Source organism: Canis lupus, chromosome 1 (assembly GCF_003254725.2).
Source record: "Canis lupus dingo isolate Sandy chromosome 1, ASM325472v2, whole genome shotgun sequence".
Lineage (NCBI taxonomy): Eukaryota > Metazoa > Chordata > Mammalia > Carnivora > Canidae > Canis > Canis lupus.
This window is the reverse complement of record NC_064243.1, coordinates 58841772-58856254: the sequence shown is the minus strand read 5'-3', so window position 1 is coordinate 58856254 and position 14483 is coordinate 58841772. Positions and strand designations below refer to the sequence as shown.

General features: G+C 37.5%; 1 protein-coding gene across 13 annotated transcripts in view; it reads left to right on the top strand.

The window, feature by feature from the left end:
- The window catches only part of MCM9 (minichromosome maintenance 9 homologous recombination repair factor), a 123960-nt gene that overhangs the window by 11150 nt on the left and 98327 nt on the right, over nucleotides 1–14483 (top strand). For all 13 annotated transcript variants that reach the window (XR_004808557.2, XR_004808566.2, XM_049114948.1 and 10 more), the window contains exons 3-7: nucleotides 1137–1453; nucleotides 2671–2752; nucleotides 8250–8450; nucleotides 12675–12800; nucleotides 14259–14378. Coding sequence is in view for 11 of the 13 variants with exons in the window: in XM_049114948.1 (XP_048970905.1) it covers nucleotides 1137–1453; nucleotides 2671–2752; nucleotides 8250–8450; nucleotides 12675–12800; nucleotides 14259–14378 (846 nt within the window). In the remaining 2 variants the exon portion in view is untranslated. The remainder of the gene's footprint in view (nucleotides 1–1136; nucleotides 1454–2670; nucleotides 2753–8249; nucleotides 8451–12674; nucleotides 12801–14258; nucleotides 14379–14483) is intronic.

Below are 14483 nucleotides of genomic sequence, written 5' to 3'. Positions count from 1 at the left end.
ATTCACAAACTACCTTATTATTACTGTTATTTGGTTTTCAGAATAGATCTACCAATAGGAAGAAAATGTGCTGGCCATAGAAACTTAAAGTATAATTGTAACTATTATGGCTCTTTCTCAGAGCGTGGCAAATGTAGTAGATCCATCTTCCAGGTGCACCTTTACCAGATTTCAGAGCTGCTAAATTCTGAGGACAAGACAATGGACCACGGGTTCATTTGTTACAACCAGTGTAACAAATGCTGCTGCCTTATAAACCTGTTAGAAGGCAGCCTTTGACCATCCTAGGCAGCATTTCTGTACTCCAGTGATGCATGGTAGCCAAACATGAGAAGGTGGGGATTCCTTTTTTTTTTTTTTTTTAAGATTTTATTTATTCATGAGAGAGATAGGTAGAGACATAGGCATAGGCAAAGGGAGAGGCAGGCTCCCTTGTGGGAGCCTGATACAGGCACTTGCAACTCCATCTCAGGATTTCAGGATCATGACCTGAGCCACCCAGGTGCCCCGAAAGTGGGCATTCCTACTAAGAATTTTCTTTGGTATTTTGTACCTTTTAAGAAGTTGCCTGTTTATTAATGGTGAAAAACATGTTTTTTAAGGGATAAAATGGTGCTGCTGTGGTTAAACCTCTAGGTAATTCAAGGCTTGGAAATAGATTTATGTATTAATGAATTCTGAACCTAAAAAAGGAATAGCCTTCTAGCACTGTGGGGCTCTGTCATTATGCTACCCTCCCTTTATCAGTTAGCTTTGTGGTTTATTCAGTCATCAGTTGATTTTATGTGTTGCATGTGGCAGTATGTTTTTTTGTTGAATGAGGTTACAATTACTGTAGATTCTATTCAGCCCTTTTAATGAAAATCAGTCCTTTTTTTTTTCTTTTAATCCTGGTTATTATTATGTCATCCGGATATGTACTTTTAAAAAGAGTCCACTGATCATCTTTATTTAAAAAATCCTTTTCTATTTTCTTAATTGAGTTTATCTGATTTCTTTTTTCTTAAGTCAAACTCAATTTTTTTTTTCCTGAAATTATACCTTCTCCGCCAGGAAATATAAGAAGAATATATTCTATGGAGTCAAATTCCAAGATAATAAGTTGATATGGTTTTGTTGTTGTTTTTCTCCATCAGGTTTGCCTGTTTGTCCTGAGCTGGTGAGGGAGCACATCCCTAAAACCAAAGATGTGGGACACTTTTTATCTGTCACTGGAACAGTGATTCGAACAAGTCTGGTGAAGATCCTGGAATTTGAGCGGGATTACATGTGTAACAAATGCAAACATGTATTTGTGGTCAAGGCTGACTTTGAGCAGTACTATACCTTCTGCCGGCCGTCCTCCTGCCCAAGCTTGGAGGGCTGTGATTCTTCCAAATTCACTTGCCTCTCAGGCTTGTCTTCATCTCCAGTGAGGTGTAGAGATTATCAGGAAATCAAAATTCAGGAACAGGTAAATGATCAAATGAAAAAACAAAACCAACTTTGAAGAAGCTGAAGGTCAACCTTTTTAGCTCTGGGCAAATTACCAGGATAGGGAACGCATACAGGATTACACATGGGATGTGTGTTGCCCATACATCAGAATTCAGTCTTTAGAGTCATGCAATTTTTTTTTTATTTTATTTATTTATTTTTGTATATTTTTTTTATTGGAGTTCGATTTGCCAACATATAGCATAACACCCAGTGCTCATCTCATCAAGCGCCCTAATCATCTCTGTATAGAGAACATTGGTGAGAGGGTTGTAGAATGGCTTAATAATTATGTTAAAATTAAGGGAATATTTAAGAAGTTCAGATAAGCTGTATTTAAGGGATAGGAGAAAATTAAATGGGTTTAAGTGATTAATAAACATTAGAGTGGTCAGGATTTGGGGTTTAGGCCTGATTTTATATGCCGTGTCAAATGAGACATACGTAGACACTTTAACACTGAGAGTATGCCGGCTTTTCCTTTACTTGCTACTTAAAGGCATATTCAGTGTTGAGGACTCAAACTGCTATCTTTCTACACCATTCTTAACACATGGCCACTATTCTTAGTCCAGGATGGTAGTTTACAACTCTGTCACTGCCGTATGCTAGTCAAGGAGCAGGGAGAGGGAAGGACAGATGAGAGCATCAGTCATCTACCCCAAGTCTCCATTCGAGTAGTCTTCCTTGAAGTCTCCCCGGGCAGGTCTACTTGTATTTCTTTGGCCAGAGCTTAGTCATAGTACCATATGAGTATACCCAGGGGCAGAGTAGCCTGGGAAATACAGTCTTTTTACTGGGTACATGTCCACATGGACTAAAACCAGGGTTCTGTCACTAAGGAACAGTGATTTGTCCTAGGTCTTACAACTGCAGAGGAAAGAACTACATGTCTTGTCTAGATAAGTAATTTTGTTATTCTACTTAATCATGGAGTATACGTTTATTTTGACCATCTACAAGGTAGATTACATTTCGAGATATTTTCTGTAATGGTGTTTTTATTTTACTCTAGTTTTAGTTTATAAATGGATAGTAGGCACAGTTTTCAAGAAAATTCTGTAAATCCCCATCATAATTGAATTGTATGATAATACCAGGGAAATAGAAAACAGTAATTTCAAGAACTGCTAGCTTCTGAATACTTAGCATGTATTTAAGCATACTCAGAATGTATCTGCTTTTCCTTGCTAGGTACAAAGGCTGTCTGTTGGAAGTATTCCACGATCTATGAAGGTTATCCTGGAAGATGATTTAGTAGACAGTTGCAAATCTGGTGAGAATTAACTTTTGCTAACCTATGTAAGATGTCCTAAAGTGCTGATTAGGAAAAAGCCACTTTTTATTTTCCCAAGAGCACTGGGAAATGACTGTAGAGGCTTAATTGCTCACCTTGAGAATAGAAACTGGCATAGAGGCAGGAGGTGATACATAACAGGGAAGAAGCTGGGCCAGTAGCTTAGCAGTCCAGTTCAGCCACTTGTTTTGTAAATGAAGAACCTGACTTGCCCAAGGTCACTTGGAGAATAAGGGGCAGAACTAGAACATGAACCCAAGTCCACTGACATCCAGGAGTCTCTTCAGTATATGCTTGCCTAACAGCATCAGCTTTAAAGATTGTAGCAGATTTAGTGAGGAATTAAGTAAAATGGATCGGACGTATGACTCTGTCAGATGCTCTTTTTTTTTTTTAATTTTTATTTATTTATGATAGTCTCACAGAGAGAGAGAGAGGCAGAGACACAGGCAGAGGGAGAAGCAGGCTCCATGCAACGGGAGCCTGATGTGGGATTCGATCCTGGGTCTCCAGGATCACACCCTGGGCCAAAGGCAGGCGCCAAACCGCTGCGCCACCCAGGGATCCCTGTCAGATGCTCTTGTACTCTTATTGCTACCTAGAAGAAAGGAAGTGATTGTTCTTCTTTCCTCTGTGCTGGTGACAGCACTACAGGAGTCACATTGATTTTGTCCTCTGAGGGTTCTCAGTGTTTTCATTGGCCAATTGCCCAAATTGGAAAGGAACTTAAAACCATACTGAAAAGAACTGTGGGTATTTATCACAGAGAAGCCTCAGGAAGGACATGACAGCCAACTTTTCATTAATTGGAAGGTTGTCATACAGAGATGGAATTATAGTTACAGAAGATACTATTGGGTTTCGGTAGGCTGAAGCTCCAGAAGGTAGATTTTGACTCCATATCTAATAATATAAGGTGTCCACCACGGGACGCAGATAATGGTTGAGTTTCTTTTTTTCAGAGACAATCAAGCAGAGGGTATACAGCATCTTGTTAGTGACTTATGCCTTATGATGGCAGTTGGTCTGGATGATTACAATGTTGCAGACAAGTCAAAGACTATGAGCTTCAGAGCCTGTTCTGGAGATCTAAGGGCTCCAGAAGGGGTTATTATGATGTCGTTCTTAGTTATATTTTGATCTTGAGGCTGACTAGACAGCTCATTAGCTCTCTTTTGCCCCATCTCAACTCATCTTCCCCTGCCTATTCTCTTCTCACCGGGGAGAAGGAATCAAAAGTATCTGTGGAAAGAGAGCCTGGGTGACTCAGTCAGTTGAGTATCTGACTGTTGGTTTCAGCTCAGGCCATGATCTCACAGTTGTGGGATTGAGCCCCAAATTGGGCTCTGCACTCAGGGTGGAATCTGCTAGAGATTATCTTCTCCCTACCCCTCTGTTCTGCTCCTTGCTTGTGCTCTCTTTTTCTTTCTCTAGAATAAATAAATGAAATCTGGAAAAAAAAAGAAAAAGAAAAAGTCCTGTGGAAGGGCAAGGATTAATATCAGCCTTTATGTATAGAAGTGTTCTGCATTGAATTTTTAAATTATTTTTACAAAAGTGGTAAGGAAGAATTTTATTGGAAAAATTAAGATGTGGGGTGCCTGAGTGGCTCAGTCTGTTAAGTGTCTGCCTTTGGCTCGGGTCATGATCCCAGGGTCCTGAGATTGAGCCCCACATCAGGCTCCCTGCTCAGTGGTAGTCTACTTCTCCCTCCCTCTGCTTGTGTGCTCTCTCTCACGTTCTCTCTGCCTTCCTCTCCCCTTTTCCCTTCTCTCTCTCTCAAAAAAAAATAATAAAATCTTTAAAAAAAAAAAAGAAAAATTAAGATGTTGGGAGGTTTTGTAAATCAGTGTTGCTCAGGAGAGTAAATACTATTCTGTCTCTGCAGTAACATTTAAATATCGTGAGATATTAATAAAATTTGGTGTGTTTTTTAAACCAATGTGGTGTTATTTTACATATATAATGCAAAAAGAATAAGAATAAAGGGAGCTTTTTTCAGTTGTTGGTAGGGGCTAGGGCTATAAAATTTACATGGCGCATTGGTCAGCTAACAGTAAAGATCTCAGACACCAAGCAGATTGCCTTCAAAGTAATAATCTGAAAGTTAATCAGAAACTTTTACCAGAACTGACAGGCACTAAAGACTCTAGTATGGAGTTTAAAAATCTTTTGGATTTACAGAACTTTGATCCAAAAAAGGTTGTCTGGAACTGCAAAACTTGAGTCAGCTTCTCTGAAGCTACTCTTTCTACCCCTAGAAAAGACAGATGACAACCTGTCCCCCTAAAGCCAGCATGTTCTGCTCCCAATACACATTCCCAGTCCTTGACCGACCTTTGTCTGTGAAAAAGATATGAGTTTATTCTTTCTCTCTTCTTATTCCAAGTAACTTTAAAACGGTTGCTTTCACTATTTCCCTAGGAATTTCCAGTTGCTATTTAACATTTAAATTGCATTGAAGGTGGGTCAGAAAGTGGAAATGGTTGGTAATCTTAAACTAAGCATCAACAGTTGTTTCTTAATTCACCTCAACATTCCCTGCTATAAGGTATTTCCTGTTCTCACTCACACCTTAATCTCACTCACCCTTAATCTGTATAGAAAACACAAAGCACAAATGTGTCCCCTGGCAGAAACAGGTATATCTAACCTCTTATTCTGCATCCCTGTTCTCGCCTACCAGACAGATCATTTCTCCAAATTCCATCGTTTCCTTTTCTAACTCTAGATTTTTCCAGATGCCTCATTTATGAAATATTTACTGAGCTACCATTTCATTAAAATGATGAGGCAAGGGCAGCCCCGGTGGCGCAGCGGTTTGGCGCCGCCTGCAGCCTGGGGTGTGGTCCTGGAGACCCGGGATCAGAGTCCCACGTCGGGCTCCCTGCATGGAGCCTGCTTCTCCCTCTGCCTGTGTCTCTGCCTCTCTCTTTCTGTGTCTATGAATAAAATGAAATCTTTAAAAAAAAATGATGAGGCAAATACCTATGGAAGAGTTCATTATCTAGAACCAAGACTGCCCCCATCCACCCAAGAATCACCAACCCATAGTTTGAAATTTATAATATCAAATATATCAAATATATTGTTTATATATATATAATATCTATATTATATATAGATATTAACAGTTTATCATTGTCTAAACGATTCTCCATGAAAATAACTGTGATCGTGGATTGCCTGCTGAATGGACCAGGCTGTGTAAAGTACTTTTTTCATATAGGACTCTAGATTTTAATCAAAACCTATGATATGTGGATCAGCAAAGTAGTGCTTATATAAGCTTAGCCTGAACATGAAAGTACCCTTTGTTGGAAAATAAAGATGTTTTTATGCAGTTCATCTAAACTGAATTCTTCAGTGAAAAATCTAAAGCTATTTTTCTTTCACATGTCACTAATAATAATGGGTGGAAGCAGTCTGTCAACGGTGCTTTTTTCATTTATCCATAGCTACAAACCTCTGTGGGAATCAAAAGATAAATGGCATAATCCTTGCCCTTCAGAAATTTACATTCTGGTTGGGAACCCCAGTCTGACACATGCAGAGTAATAAGTTGTGTCCTGATAACTGCCAGTGCAGCAGGAGATCAGAAATGGGTCCGAATGTGGGTAGCTGAGTGGTAAATAAGCTGCCGAAGACAGAGCAGGACAAAGAGATAAGATTATATAAAAGCAAAAATCTTAGCTTCCTGCAAATAACATCGTTTATAACTTTTACTACAGAAAAGTTAAAGTATAGTAACAGCTAATATTTAGCTGTTGAGTGCTTCTTATATTCTACATATTGTATGAAGTAATTTACAAACATCATCTGACTTAATTTTCACTGTGGTTCCGTGATAAAACTGTTCCCATTATTGTAGGTCAAAGCATAGGCTCAACAAATTTAGATAATTTGCCCAAGGATATAAATGAGTGAATTGTGGAGCTGGGATCTGAACCCAAATCTGAGGAGATCAGTGCTCTTGGCCATTCTTCAGTACTCTACATTTCCATATTATCACAAGTCAGATTATTTGTGGGTGCTATATCTAAAGGTTGTTTCTTATTTGACTAATTTAGAAACAACTTAAGTATAATCCATTAAAATGACAGTAAAGGACTGTTCTAAGTGCTCATAGAAAGGTTACCCCAGTTGTTTTCATCTAAAAATGGGGGACAAACAATATAGTAAATGATCACTATCTTGATTTGGTTTGAAAACCATCCAAGCAGTGTCTTCCAAAGATCTTGAAAACACATGCAGAGCACCTACTGAATTTGTCACCATTTGTTACAAAGTTGCTTCTGGCTAGAAATCTTTCTATCCTGTAATTGCTACCACCAGTTTCTTCATGCGTTTAGCATTTACAGAATGTTTTTCTTCAGAAAATCAAAAGTTCTGCAGATTATACATTGCTATTGATATTTAGAGAGGCATTTTGCATCAGCAAATATCATGTATTTGACACAAGCTTGGATGTGAAGACTTGTCAGTTCAGAGACGCTGTTTGTTGCACAAATTATAAATACCAGATTGGATTTGGGGTATGTCCAACATCTTCTATTCAACAAGATTTTGAGAACTAGGACCATCTTTTCTTCTTGGGGCTCCCTTTTCTCTAACACCAAAATACTGAATGCCAACCATTCATTCATATATACCCGTTAATTGATGCACTGAATTGTATGTAATAATAAGCACAGATGTTAAGTGTTTGGAGAATGTGCCCATAAACTACCCAAGACCTCTTAGGGAAACCTGTAGAAGTTAAATATTCTGCTCCCTAGGAATAGGAGAGTTTCTTTAGGTGTGAAGAAACCAAGAAGGAACAGGCAGTATTTATCTTCTGTTTTCATAGTTTATGGAAAAGGGCTTTGAAGTAGAACAGGCATTTACTTACTTCTTATTCTTAGTTCATTCATCTGGGTTTTTTTTAGGCAATAAGTAAAATATCAGTAAAGGTGATAGGTAAAAACTAATATATAAGAAACTAAAACTACTGTCAGTTATCACAAGACTGTCTCCTTTCCTGATACCAAACTGATCATAGTCTAACCTTCTAGCTGTAGCTCCTGCCTATTCTTTAAATGAGAACTGTATGGTTAGGGATTATGAGAGGATGGACATTTCATCCAATATAGTAAGAATGAATAAATCATCCAATAAGTTATTTTTCCAGTGAAGGGTGATAATCTGGTATGATTATCATGGTGCAGATTAAGAAAAATAAAAATGCCGACTTTAGCTTTTGGCTATGCAGATATAAGTGCCTGTACCAAAAAAAAAAAAAAAAAAAAAAGAAGAAAGAAAAAGTAGGAAATCTGTGGTGTTCCTTTGCCTCCAGATTGTTTTCTAGATGCGTGTTTACCATTCATTGAGTGTAGGAGAGTGGTTTATTTATTTCCGGATCTTTGCCATGCAAGCCTGTGCCCAGCAAGCAGTGTGCTACTCCTGGACTTTGCTGCTACTCGGTGCTCTTCCCTAGGTGATGATCTCACTATTTACGGAGTTGTAATGCAACGGTGGAAGCCCTTTCAGCAAGATGTGCGCTGTGAAGTGGAGATAGTCTTGAAAGCCAATTACGTCCAAGTAAATAATGAGCAGTCTGCAGGAATCGTCATGGATGAGGAGGTCCAAAAGGAATTTGAAGATTTTTGGGAATCCTATAAGAGTGATCCCTTTGCAGGTTTGTGATTTAATGGCATTTCATTCAGTAGTTAAATATGAGGTCTGTGATTAGGAGGGGCCTTACATGCTGCAAAACTCAATGGCTGAATTCAAAGGGTGGCAGAATTCATCAGTACTTGTAGCCATAGTTTCCTTTTGAAGGGCCCTTTTCTGGTATAGTCTTTTCAGTTATAAATCTTTTTGGAAAATCAAGGCTGGATTACAAGTCATCTTCCACTTCTGTTATTTTAGATGTCTCTTGTACTGCCAGTTTTCTCCCTTAACCAATCAAATATACAATTCATCCTTACATAGGCAAAACACATCCTACTATGAAACCTAATTCTATTAAAGCTTTATTCCTTTTCTGATGTACTTAGATAATAAAGACAACTTCACCCTATTTTAGCTAAAGATTTTTTTAAAAGAGATTTTACTTATTTATTCATGAGAGACACATAGAGAGGGGCAGAGAACTAGGCAGAGGGAGAAGCACGTTCCCTGTGGGGAGCCTGATGTAGGACTCCATCCCAGGACCCCAGGATCATGACCTGAGCCAAAGGCAGATGCTCAGCCACTGAGCCACCCAGGCATCCCTTAGCTAAAGATTTTGAAGTATGCAATCAGTAGGAAAGAGATGAGAGATAGAAAGATGCAAAAAATAAGCTTTGTCATCACAGCAAAAACATGACTATGGCACTAAAATATGTAGACTAAAACATCATAGCTATTGGGTTCATGGACTATTTTTTATTTAAAAATTCCAAAGGTATAATACCAGTTAAATCTTTAAATGTGTGTTTTCATTCTTCCTTGGAGGCATCTTCTGAGAAAATTAAACAAGTCAGTGATAGACTATTTGTAATAAACTTCACCTCAAGTCTCACTCATATTGATTACTTTATTCTTAAATACTGAACTGGGGTACCTGGGTGGTGCAGTCACTTAAGCATCTGACTCTTGGTTTTGGCTGAGGTCATAATCTCAGGGTCATGAGCTCTACATCAGGCTCCACACTCAGCACAGAGTCTGCTTGAGATTCTCTCTCCCTCTCCTTGTGCCCCTGCTTGTGTTCTTTCTCCCTGAATAACATCCTAAAACAAAATAAAATACTGAACTGGACAGATACCAATTCACAAAGTAAGGTTCTTACTTGCCTCATTATGAATTGTTTGCTTTTATTTTGTGGATGGATTCTTTTTTTTTTTTCTTTGTATCTGCAAATAGCATGTACGTAGGGGGTTCTTGATCATTCTTTTATCTAATCTGTACAAAAGGAACTAAAGTTCTCCACATTGTGGCTTTATTAAGCAAGCCCTTTAAGAATCATTTATATTTTTAAATGAATTTTTTTATTTAAAATTGTTTCTTAGGATCAGGTCCTCACAAAAATCTGTAATTCTTCCTTGGACCACAGTCACTTCTTATTAATTCCTGTAACAAGTGAAGGAAGGGTATTATACAGTGTTTTAACCAGACCATGAGAAATACTTTGTGCTGGCAATTAAAAAGGGTCTGTTTTGTTTTAATTAGAAAGTTATGGATGTACAACTGATTTACTGGATAAAGGAAGAAGTAAATATAATGAATGATCTTGTAAGAAACATTAGTTAAGAAGACAGAAAGAAAATGAGGCAACATTTTTCTTTTTAGTCTGAGTGGATTCTGCTTTCTTAGTTTCCCAAGCACAGTATATTGTACTTTACCAATCAAAGTATATATGTACTAGTTGCAGGGAAGAAGACAGGGATGGTGAAGGTGGGGAGCTATATCCAGAAAGGTGTCTTCATTTTGCTAGTCTAAAGCCAGAGATTACTGCTCAGCTTTTAGAGGTTGATCTGCTTCATTAAGACCTGATACTGTGGGTATTGTCTAGAAGCTGAAGACTTTTTTATTCCAGTCTACAGTGACCTCAGGGATTCTCTGACCCTGGTGTTTAGATGCTGGTTATAAACCCACATGTAGGCATTGGAGTCTGTTGGGCTATCTGAACCCATTTTGGGGTGACTCAGTTATCTTAGATCTAGGAAGTTCTCTTCATTGGGTAACTGAGGGCCATACCACAAGAGTGGGCTAATAGGCCATAGACACACTATAAACATGGTCTAGAATCAGAATTTGGGAGCAAGATAGGGTTGGGGGTAGCAGTCACTCTAATGTGTTCTCTTCCATGATACAGCCATGGGAGCATCTACTGTCATGATTCAAGGAACTTTAAACCGCAAATTGAAGGGAATGGTTCTTCCCCTTTATTTTTTTCTAGTATCAGATCTGCCTTTATAGTATATCTTTTGTGAGAAAATCTTGAGATCAGAAATAAGTACAAGTAATACAAGTAATATAATAGTTTAACAGTTAAGTGTGTCAGGTATTGTTTGTTTCTGTGCTATACAATTATTAACTCCTTTGATCCTCAACAATTCTACAAGATACCATTATCATAACCATTTTACAGATACGGAAATAGAGGCAGAGAGGTTAAGAAATTTGCCAAGGTCAGACAGGTAGTAAGTAATAGCACTGGGATGTGAATCCAGGCCCTGACTTCAGAGCCTGTGCTCTTTACCACTGGGATAGGTTTTCTGTCAGCATATCAGTCACTAAATCCACCTTTATTCAGGAAAGCTGGCATAGAAGTCTCCCAGGTCAGTTTGCCTACTCCTAAACCTACTTTTTGGGGCTATTCCTTCTTTCTTTGTAATGTTAATCCCTAGATTCTGGGCAGAATTTACATACCTGCTTTAAGGTCTTATTTGCTTAGATCCCAGATATTCTTCATCTTTTTTCTCTGGGTTTTCTACCTCAGGAAAAGGGAGGGATTCCCTCTGGTAATTAATGAACTGCCTTCCAGGATTTACTAATTCTTTTTTTTTTTTTTTTTTGATCCTCATTTTACTAAAAGGTTTTCTTTCTTCACCATTTCTGCCATCCCAGGTCATATCATTGCCTGTATTGCCAATGGATCAATTTTGATTCATTACAAAAAGTAGCCCTTGTGTTTAAGGCCATAAATTCTGGAGGAAGCCCCTTTCCTTTCCCTTAATGCTTTGGCAGAAAAGCTTCTGGAACTGGAATAATCAGCTAAATATTTACACGATTACTTTCCTCCTCAAAAGAGCTACCTCTGAAACATTAATACAAACCTGGAAGTCCCTGAAACATGCAAATAAGTTGGCAGCATGTAGACATACAGAGTACCATCACAGCAGTGAATTCCGTGTAAGCTAAGACAAGCTCAGGACAGGCTTGTTAGGATATTATAGGTTCTAAGAGCCCCTGCTGATTGATTGGGCCAATGATTGAATGAAATAGCTAATTTATATGTGGATAGGCAGATTCTCAGATTTGATGTTTTGATATTTCTGAAAACAAACTCAAACAGTGATACTCTCTTATTTAAAGTACATGACCAGGGGCACCTGGGTGGTGCAGTCAGTTATGTGTCTGATTCTTGGTTTGGCTTAGGTCATGATCTCAGGAGATGGAGCCCTGCATCAAACTTTACACTCAGTGCAGAGTCTTGAGATTCTCTTTCTCTCTGTCCTTCCTGCTTATGTGGTGAGATGCGTGCACTCTAAAATAAATAAAATCTTAAAAAAAAAAAGCACATAATTAGGAGAATCCAAGACTTCCAGCTTAGATTACTAGAATTGTAGTTTATAATAATCTTTTTATTACTGATTCCCTGGTAACTTATCCTAGGTAAAACAGACTTAACCAAATTGTTCAGAGCAAACGCTGAATTGACTCATAGGTAGATTGATTTTACTTCTCTTACACCTCTCAAGAAGCTCCGTTGAGCTCCAAGTACCTGTTGTATTTAAAAATTATTGGTTTCTGCAATCTGACTTACTGTTTGAGATCAAGCACCTTCACTTTATTTAGGCAATGGAATTACTGCACAGAAGTGCTGTGTTATTTTAAAGGGATAATATTATCTTAATGAGGGGATAAAGGAGATTGCTTTCTGTCCCTTGTAAAGTATGATAAATTTATGGAAACTTAAGTAGAGGTCTAAAAATAAATAGCAAGGACTAAAAAGCAGACTTTTCCTATCATGTCATGGATAAAGAGGAATTTTAGGGCCAAAACAGTTATTCACTCCTTTTAGGCATTTGGAAATAGTCTTCTTGATCATTTTAGATGGCAGAGTATGTTTATAGGAAGTTAGGATAGGAAGGGAAATTTCAGATAGGATTTCATGAAAACTGTTAGTAACATCTGACCTTTCTGCCTTTCCTAGGAAGGAACGAAATACTGGCTAGTTTGTGCCCTCAAGTTTTTGGGATGTACCTAGTAAAGCTTGCTGTGGCTATGGTGCTGGCTGGTGGGATTCAAAGGACTGATGCTTCAGGAACACGGGTCAGAGGTTAGTACCTACTTAAAACTTTGTGAGGAATGTTAATACATACAAGGTGAGAAGCTAGAATTTTTCTTTCCTGAATAAAAATTACTTGAGCTTTATTTTCCAGCCATAATCTTTTAAAGCTGACAGTTGTCTAATACTTAGTCTAACATCCAAATGTCAAAAGGTAATTTCTAGAGTTCCAAGGACTAAAAGAAATGTTAAGTTTTTTGATGAATATAAATTTTTGCTCCATTCTGTAAGGGTGCCACAAAATAAAATCATTACATTTTGATTACTATGTTTTTCATTGGATTCCCAGTCTGTCTTCAAGAGGAAAAAATTAGAAATAGTGCTTTTTAAGGTCTCCAAGTCAGCGTCTCTCCATCTGTGACTGTCAGTGTGTTTCTCTCAGACTGCTGCTCCCAGTCATCTGCCTGCTGATTCCCCTTCTGCTGGTAGGTAGCAAAAGTGCCATCTGCCATGAGGTGCTGCTGTAGGTCACACATTCAAGCAAAGATTACTCTAAGTGTATAATTATGTTCAAATGGCGGAAAGCTCTTTTGCGGCTAACACATTTAACTGACCTGAATCTGGCATACAGTAGGTTTATTATGGCCCATATATAGGCCACCTGAGGGTCATAATAACCAAAGACTAAAAGGACATTGTAATAAGCAAGGCAGGCTATTAGTAAGATTTCTAAATCCATATGGTACAGTATAGAATAGTAAGTATAGTAAGGTTTATGTGTATTTTATATTTTGATCACCTGCTGATTGCAGGCACTCTGCTAAATGTTGAGCTTAAGTAGGTATTAAGGTAAAAATACTTGAATATTACTGAATAAATTTGATAAATTTGATAAGTGAGATAATACATACAAGATATTCATATGTTCATTTATGTTACATTTGAAAATAAGTACTTTAAAGTAGATATTTCATTAAATTACTAAGATTTTCATAAAATGAAAAGGTCTTCACTTAACTGTTAGAATTATAGCAATTCGATACCTATAAAGCACTTATAAAGTCCTGAACACTTAAAAATACTTAAATAAAAATGGAATAAAATATTTGTATAGCTTGTATGGAAAGATTTAATCAAGTAGTTTGCTTTTAAAAATAGATTAAAATCAGAAACTTTATAAGGCCCCAATTTTTAAAATGTTAAATATATGTCTAAACATTTGTAAATAGCAGTCTATTAATTTAGATTTTAAATGTCACATTCAGAAATCACTTAAGGATTGTTATTTATGATGATAGTTAACTTTTCTAAGGCTATCTAGTTAAATCCTTAAGTGACCTTAAGTGTACAGCAAAAGCATAAAATGTAAATTGTGTTGGCATTCCAAGAAGACCATTTTCTTTTTGATTAATTCACTTACTCGTGCTCACTTTGGCAGCACATATACTAAAAATAATTCACTTACTCATGGGTCTTTTCATAGAAATGTAAAACTTAACTTTTTCCTAGGTGAATCTCATCTTTTATTGGTTGGGGATCCTGGCACAGGGAAATCTCAATTCCTCAAGTATGCAGCAAAGATTACACCAAGATCTGTGCTCACCACAGGAATTGGATCTACTAGTGCAGGTATTTTACATGATAATTTCGATTAATTTAACTTTACTACCTGATAAATTTTTTTCTTCCTGATAAAAAGTACCTAAAATAGGATAAATTTCAAGCTAATTTTGT